The 8,951-nt window shown below is 40.0% G+C and overlaps 1 protein-coding gene and 1 non-coding gene across 2 annotated transcripts; one reads left to right on the forward strand and one right to left on the reverse strand.

The window, feature by feature from the left end:
- Positions 1-1,009: 1,009 nt before the first annotated feature.
- On the reverse strand, positions 1,010-7,835 carry LOC136463116 (uncharacterized mitochondrial protein AtMg00810-like). The gene is made up of 2 exons (XM_066462150.1): positions 7,601-7,835; positions 1,010-1,926 (listed from the first exon to the last, which is right to left on the reverse strand). The coding sequence occupies exons 1-2, from the start codon at positions 7,833-7,835 to the stop codon at positions 1,010-1,012; spliced, it is 1,152 nt and encodes a 383-aa protein (XP_066318247.1).
- A 214-nt stretch (positions 7,836-8,049) lies between these two features.
- On the forward strand, positions 8,050-8,155 carry LOC136511842 (small nucleolar RNA R71). Its single transcript, XR_010772874.1, has one exon. It is a non-coding gene; the product is annotated as a small nucleolar RNA R71 (small nucleolar RNA).
- The last annotated feature ends 796 nt before the right edge of the window (positions 8,156-8,951 follow it).

Consider the following 8,951-nt stretch of genomic DNA (forward strand, 5'->3'; position numbering starts at 1 on the left):
CATAGAAGCTCTCCCATGAATCTCCGCCACTTTCTCCTTCAAAATTAGTTGATACTCTATCTTGCATAAGATAGTCCAACTCTGCGCCATGGCGGCCACTTTGTGCAAGAGTATCTCCATAATCTGCCACCCAAGCTTCTGAAAACATAAGTCATTTCTAAGTTTCCACAGAGACCAGCAAGCTACTGAGGTAATAACATTAAGCACACCATTTTTATTTCTAAGCCAAAACTATCAAATGGAATCTAAGGAATTACCCAACTGTATATTGAAAATATCAGAGATGATGCACCACAGCTGTTGGGCCACTACACAGCCAAAGAATAAATGACTAACAGACTCATTTTCATAGCATAAAAGGCAAGTCATATCTCTTCTACTGTTCTCCTTTTACAAAGATTGTCTCTAGTCAAAAGCTTCTTCTTGGTTAACAACCATAAAAATATTGCACTATTGGGGCCAATTTACAGGGTGCAGCACAGCTTTGCGCCGATCGATGCCAGGTCCTAGCATAGGCACAGAGCCATACCAAAGTGATGCAAATCGGTGAAGCACCTAATCAAGAACAACATGCATAACAAAATTCCTAGACCATGAGGATCGTGTTCTGAAATGGAAGGGTGGACGTTCGAAGTTGGCTGGGAGAGCCACGTTCACCCAAGCCACGCTTTCAGCCTTTCCAGTGCATGTCACAAAAGACAATGATGAAACATGCATGATAGATAACGTATAGAATTTGTTAGGAAGAATGACCTCACACCCATCCATTGAGTCTAGGGTTCCGGTATGTACAAGTATGGGCCAAAATAGGCCATAAGGCCTACATGGGCCAAAAAGAGAGAACACGGAAAAGCACATATATCTGTACATATTAACACCCCCCTCAAACTAAAGGTGGCTGAGAATAATCTAAGTCAGACACATTTAGTTTGAGTATATGAAATTGATGTTGAGCTCGAGTTTGGGCCTTGGTGAAGAAATCTGCAAGCTAAAGTTCAGAAGCTGTGTACTAAAGATCAATAGTAGATTGTTGGCAATGGGAGCGTACAAAGCAAGCATCAACACCAATGTGTTTAGTAAGCTCATGCTTGACAGGATTGTTGGCAATTTGAATAGCACTAGTGTTGTCACAGCGGAGAATAGTTGGATCTGCACAAGTAACCCCAAAATCAGCAAGCAGCCAAAGGAGCCAAATAATTTCTGCTATTGTTGTAGCAAGAGCTCTTAGTTCAGCTTCTGCACTAGACCGTGAAACCGCAGATTGCCGCTTAGACTTCCATGCAATTGGCGAGCCACCAAGAAAGATGCAATATCCAGTAATGGAAAGACGCTCAACATGATCACTGGCCCAAGTAGCATCAGAATAAGCATGAAGCATCGGCTGACTAGATGTAGCATAAAAGAGTTGTCGTGAGATTGTCCCCCTCAAATAGCACAGAACATGAAGCAAATGAGCATAGTGAACTGTAGTGGGTGCCTTGACAAATTGACTGAGAGTGTGAACTGGATAGGCAATGTCTAGTCTAGTAGCTGTGAGATAGACAAAACTACCAACAAGATGGTGGTACCATGTCGGATCCTCAAGAGGAAGACCATTCATGGGCTTCAGGTGAAGATTAAGCTCCATAGGGGTGGCGGCAGTCCGAGTGTCGGTGAGAGCAGAATGAGCAATAAGTTCTTGAGTATACTTCGATTGAGAGAGATAATAGCCATCAGCAGTGGAGGCAATCTCAATGCCTAGAAAATAGCTTAAGGATCCCAAATCAAACATCATGAATTGTTCATAGAGGCGCTCTTTAACAAAGGTAATGTAGTCCGAATCATCTCCAGTGATCAACATATCATCAACATAAAGCAGTATTAAAGTGCAACCATGTGAAGAAGTGTGAATAAACAGAGCTGGATCATGGTCACTGGGAGTGAAACCTGCAGCAGTAATAACCGAACTGAACCGCTAAAACCAAGCTCAGGGTGCTTGCTTGAGGCCATAAAGAGCACGCCGGAGATGGCAAACATAGCCAGGTGGAACCTCAACCCCTGGCGGTGGGTGCATATAAACTTCCTCTTTCAGATCACCATGCAGAAAAGCATTCTTAATATCCATTTGAGAGATAGTCCAAGAACGAATGGCAGCAACAACAATTAGAGTACGGACTGTGGTCATGTGAGCAACAGGAGCAAAAGTCTCCTCATAATCACGACCATAGAATTGTTGGAAACCCCGAGCAACTAGACAAGCTTTATACCTCTCAATAGAGCCATCAGCTTTGGTTTTAACCTTGTACACCCACTTGCAAGTGATGGGGACAACATCAGGAGGCAATGGCACAACCTCCTAAGTACCAGTATGTTGTAAAGCATGAGTTCAGCTGACATGGCATCTTGCCAAACAAGGAGGTTGATAGCTTCCTAATAAAAAGAAGGCACAGAAACAATACTAGCAGTAGAAAAACTGTTGGCATTTCTTAGCGCAATCACCAAGTGTGGAGGTTTTAAGTCCATCCCCGGCAACAGCGCCAGAAATGTTTGTTGGTATTTATTAACTTGTCACTTGTTTTAGTAGCCACCTAATGTATGTCTACATCTCTTAACATTACTTTACCAGGTTGTCATCCCTAGTGATGATGCTAGAGATGCTTGTTGGTACTACTTAGCATTACTACTAGAATAATACTAAGTAGCTCTTTATTATTTTATGTGACTAGGTACTTAGCATTACTACTAGAATAATACTAAGCAATTACACCTAGTAGTCATGGCTGAGATCAACTTCATATCTACACATAAGGGATATTACTAAGGAAGATTAAGAACATAGCTTGTCTTCCTTCGTAACTAGATCCTACTTGTATACCTATATTCGGGGAGTGGACTACAAAGGACTCAACGGGAGTGTCACATCCGTGATCTACCACATGACCCGGAATATAGAGTGTATCCGCAGGTAAACAACGTATAAGCACCACGCTTATACAATGTCGACCACTCACCTATGGTACCTTAGAGTGAGCGCTATACGAACTTATGCACAAATATAATGATAATCTAGCTATACTAAGTATATAATCAAAGTAGACGATTAACATGATAACTAGGAACATAAATGATATGAATAATGTTGTCATAACAATTGTAGCAAACATATAAAAGTAATGAGAGATATAAAAGAGAGGGGGTACAAAGATTATACCAAACCACGCTCTTAACACGATCAGGAATCCAAGCGAAACCTACTTGCCTCTCTCTAGACCTAGCCTAACTAGCTATGCCCTAGAATATGGTGGAGCTCTGAGGATGATTAGGGTTTCTGTCTTCTCAATTGACTTCAATGCCTCTAGGGGTGGCAGGGGCTGGTATATATAGGCCGGAGCATCAATCCTGAGCCATCGGATCAAACTGACTTGAATAAATGGTGTAGATACAATCTAGGAGGTGGTGGAGAATTGACATAGCAACGGGGGGTTGACAGGTGCGCCCCAGGGGGCGACCGGCCCCACCTGGCCGTGCCTCGCTCTCCGCTTCGGTGTGGTGTCCTCTCGAGTCTTCTAGAACCTTCTGGGATTGTTTTTGCTGTGGATAAGCGCGATTAATTCTAACATCTAGGTCCACCTTGACGGTTTTCTAAATAAACCCTGTAGAAAATTTAGATTCACCAAAACTCATGTAATTTGTTAGTTTAAACTCCTAGACCTTCGTTGGTGATTATATTTAATGCCTTATACATGTTATATTGACGGTTTATAATGGTTGTTAACTACCGTCAACAAACCCCCCAAGCTTAACCTTTGCTAGTCCCTTAGTAAAGCTAAACTCAGTAAATGGATCAGGAGTTGCATCGATGCTTTCACTCCTCAAAAGTGCACATGCGTTCAAACAAGAATTCTCCTCCGGATTAGAATGAACCGATCTGACTTTCAAACTTACCCATATAACTTTAGCCATAGGGATTCTTAGCTTTCACTTGGGTCTGGAGCAATTGAAAGACAGAACGATCAAGTCAAGCACTATGTCTCAAGTTCTTTGCTCAACCATTATTCTAGAGTTTTTATAGGTTTTTAAAAATAAAACTCAGAGCTTCCTTTGTATGGAACTCTCAAGTCTCTCAATTTATATGGTATTTATGGATCCTTACCAAGGCAATAGTGATGTTATGCTTTCTCTTCCTACAACTAAGGCTTATGTGGAGCTCATAGGAGTGAAAAAAGCATGAAAGAACATACTTGTAACACATATATTGTAAAGTCAAACCTCGGATCTAAAGATAGTTGAGTCATACAATCAAATCAAGCTGTGCATGTGTGTGGATGTATGGTGGATATATATGGTGCCAACCTAATTGTACTATGCTCCTTGAAAACTTATCTCTCTTTTGAAACTTAGAAACATTTGCTAGAGAACAAGAGCTATCTTATTCATCTCTTTTTAGGCGGGCATGTGAGTACCCATTATTTTGAATATTTCGGACACTTGTCCATTTTTTTTCTCATCTCATTTTTTTCTTTCTTTTTTTATGAATAACTTTTGCATAGTCCCATGCTTCTTTTCTGCAACAAACTTTTGAGAGATAGCAACAAAAACTTAGAGCATTTATTTGGTGGATATTCTATCAAGAATATTTTTGTGTTCACTCCCAGTGTAGGAGTGAAACATTTTTGGGTGGATCTAGATAGAAGACATGTTTCTATGCCTACCCCTATTGTAGGAGTAGTGCATATTTAGGTGGTGTGTATGTGATCTTGATTTTAAGAGGATGACAAATATCTCATAAGGGTCAACAAAGCTTGACTAAACTGAATGCAAAACAAGCAGCATATATGTGAAAGTTTTCCTATTCTAAATAACATATGGCTCTGGTGGGAATTCAAACTTTGTCATACAGGAACTCATCTTGTAGCATTTTTTATGTTTTTCAAAAAGAAAAATCTCGAGAACTTTTGTATCACTTGAAACAAGATAAACAGTAGCTCAGACCTTCTCATATCATATTCGTCAATTACCTAAACTTAGATCAAGCATATGCTACCCACGAGTTTTAAGTTCAGAGTAAATTCTTATATCAAAACAGTCTTATCCAAAACTTGGGAGAATTCATGGCTGAAAACTAAGAACTTGAAAAGAATTATGACAGAGCAACTATTCATCATTTCCATTGCAAGAGATTATCTTCAGAGTCCATTTATTTAGCTCTTAAAAATAGAAAACTAGACACACACTTTTTATTTCATTTTTTCAGATCACACCTTACTAATATATATATATATATATATATATATATAACAAAGATAAATTTTTATTTTGGTTTTAGTTATGCATCTTATTTTTAGCATGAAGCAAACTCACTTAGTAGTAAAACCAAAGGGAAAGAAATACTTAGCTAGATATATGGGGGATGCTCCTCCCTCAAGCCGGATGTTGGCATGGTCGAATGCTGAAGTTGAGTGATCCTTCTCAGAGCAGATTTGCTAGCGGATGTCCTTCTTGTCCCAAAGTGGAGTGAGATGAAAAACGACCGGGTAAACTTGCTCTTGATCTCATCATCCTGTAAAATACCAACAAGAATACCAAAACTCGTGAAACGGATTAGGATAAAGGGTTAGCAGTCAACCATCCAGATATTAGTTGTTTTTGAGGTTTAGAAATATTTCTGTTTTGGCAGATTTTTAACAGGATGTTTATTTAATCCCCCTTTTTTATGTATATACAGAAAATGAAATATAACTAAATGTATGCATAGTATTTTTATTTTTTGATTTTTTTATATATGCACCACAGTGAATATTCCCTTGGGCTTTTACACACCATGAAAATTACTCATATGGGGCTTTAGGTTTTTATGTTGCAATTTTTATTTTCTTTTACTAATGCAATGCTAATACAGAAGAGTAAATATGCTAAAAATAAAAATAAATCATGTAATGTGGAAAAGTAAATATGGATAACTACCGATGTTACCTCTCGGTAAGGGTTTGGATTTTTAAGTCCTCCAGACAGGACTTGACTGGAGATAGTCCTTTATTTTCTAGGTGCATCTATCGGTCCCGGGGATGGAGACCTTGATGGTTGCACCTCTAGTGATGGTGACTCGTATGTTGCCACCTTTTCCTTACACACCTGCTTGGTCTGTGGACTTGATTTTGGTGGAGTAGGTTCATCTTTCATAGGTTCTTCATCTTCCTCTCATTCATTCTTGGGGAGTTGATTCCTTTGGCGTTGGGATGATCGACGTCCCCTCTTGGAACGGGTTTTCTTTGGTTGTTCATAAGTTGTATAACTATTAAAGTAACATCGTACCTTTTCTCTAGGGAATTGGAAGTGGACTTGTCTAGATCCGACGTTGGTAGTGTTAAGGAACGGTCTTTCAAGGATGATGAGCGTATCATCTTCTTCTTCACCTATGTCTAGAATCATAAAGTCGGTAGGGGCATAGTGATCATGTATTCTTAGCATGACATCTTTTGCTATTCCCTACTAAAATCGGATTGATTGGTCTGCCATCTATAATTGCATATATGTAGGGAACAAAGGTTCGTCACCAAATAAATATCCATACGTTACCTTGGACATTATGTTGACACCCGACCCAATGTCACAGAAGGTCTTGTGGCAGATTCTTTGTCCGATGGTACACTCGATCGTTGGTACACCAGGATCATCCTTCTTAGCAAGGAATGGTGAAGCGAGGAGGTGGTTGTACTTTGATCTGAGTGTGTTGATCATGTTAACTAATTCCTCTGGTGACTGCCTGACCTTGTTCTTCCTTCTTCTATAGTTATTTTTCTTCTTGGTCACTGTTATCTCTTCGGACAGGTATGACATTTGTGGATGTCTAGGAGATTACAAGATACGATTCTTGAAAGAAAACTTCTTTTTATCCTTGATTGTGAAACAGATCTTAGCACTGTTCGCATAGATGATGGCTTTTGTAGTGCTTAGGAAAGGTCGGCCCAAGATAATGGGTTCCCTTACATCTCCACATGTTTCCAAAACCACAAAATCTACGGGAACATATGATTGTCCCACTCGAACAATGGCATCTTCAAGAACTCCCTTCGGGTAGCAGAGTGACTAATCTACAAGATGCAAACGCATATTTGTATACAACAGAGTATCTCCATTAATTTTATCATAAATTACCTTAGGCATATGTTGACACTTGCTCCGAAGTCACAGATAGCTTCTTAGAAAATATGAGGTCCAATGACGATGGGAATGATAGGTCTTCCTAGATCGCTCTTCTTTTCAGGCAAGGTATAATCTATCCACCTTTCCGTCGATGGTTGTATACAGTAATATGCTGCATTATGAATATCAACAAGATTTATAGTTTCTAGATCTTCCGGTTGCCCTAGAATCTTACCTTTATCGGTGGAAGGAACAGCGGCTGATAGCTGAATTATTTGTGATTCTATCATTCTATTAAAGCTATACTAGTTTTTAATGGTAGAGGAGAGGTTATCCATTCTATTATTTATGTTTTCTAATACTCTATCAATGAAAGCTAATTTTCTAGATAATCCCTCCATTATTTTGGCTTGGCCAAAAATTAACTCTCTCAAGGGTGGTGGATTGAAATTACTGAAATTATTACCTTGAGAATTACCTTGGTAGTTCGGCCTCTGTTGCTGATTCCATCCTTGATTTTGTTGAGGATGAAAGTAGTTGTTGTTGACGAAGTTCACATCCTCATGAATTTCAGGGCAGCTGTTCCCTGAATTCCCAGTGTTTCCACACTCTTCACATGTCATGCGAGAATCATGAATGTGCATAACTTCTTGCTTCTCATTGGCTCGATCTTCAAGCTTCTTCATGAGTAGGTCTATTTTGGCAAACATCATGTCTACTTCCTTGAATTTATGCATACCTCCGCTTCTCTTGCGGGTCTGAACTCATTCTTCATTTTAGCCTTGGTTGGAGGCCATCTTCTCCACGAGAGCTGTGGAAGCTGGGAGTGTGAGTGACAGGAATGCACCTCCAGCAACAGCATCCATAGTCTCATAGGCACTGTTGGTCAACCCATGGTAGAAAGTCTACATGAGTAGCCAATTCTCCCTCCCATGATGAGGACATTCTGATATGTAATCTTAGAAGCATTCCCATGCCTCAGGGACAGATTTGTCATGTTGTTGCTGAAAACTTGAGATTCTCCCACGCAGAGCATTGGTCTTGCCTGTGGGAAAGAACTTGGCTAGGAAGGTAGTGGAGCAGTTATCCCATGTAGTGTTTCTATCTTTGTTGGCGTAGAACCATTGCTTCGCCTTCCCCAAGAGTGAGAATGGGAAGAGGTGAAGTAGTATGGCGTCTTTGGTCACTCCTTTGATGGTGAAAGTGCTGCAAATCTCCAGAAAGTGTTGGAGATGAGCACTCGTATCTTCATGTGCCTTCCTAGAAAACTGGCTTACTTGCACCATGTTAATGAGAGCTGGCTTGAGCTCAAAACCATTATCTCTGACATTGATCGCCGGTCTAGTACGGATGTTGGCTGTAGTTGGAGGAGAGAATTCACGGAGAGTCTTGTCAGCCATAGCTTCAAATTCGGGTGTTAAGCTTCGCCTTATTTGGTTGTCTTTTGACTCTAAAGCAGACACTATCTTGAGTTTAGCCTTAGTTCTCTTAAGTAACGCTTCCGGATCATCAACGTAGTTTGTCAGAAGGTCAAAACCGGTCATACATTACCCTGCATAAGATATAAAAGTAGACAAAACAAGGGTAAGCCTGTCTGAACAGAGGTTAATGGTTATCTCGATCACATCAATAAGTATAAGTTTATCAATACTTCCTTTTTGCCTAGCTACCTTCCCCGGCAACGGCACCAAAAATGCTTGTTGGCATTTTTTAGCGCAATCACCAAGTGTGGAGGTTTTAAGTCCATCCCCGACAACGACGCTAGAAATGGTTGTTGATATTTATTAAATTGTCACTTGTTTTAGTAGCCACCTAATGTATGTCTACAT

This window comes from Miscanthus floridulus, chromosome 1 (assembly GCF_019320115.1).
Source record: "Miscanthus floridulus cultivar M001 chromosome 1, ASM1932011v1, whole genome shotgun sequence".
NCBI lineage: Eukaryota > Viridiplantae > Streptophyta > Magnoliopsida > Poales > Poaceae > Miscanthus > Miscanthus floridulus.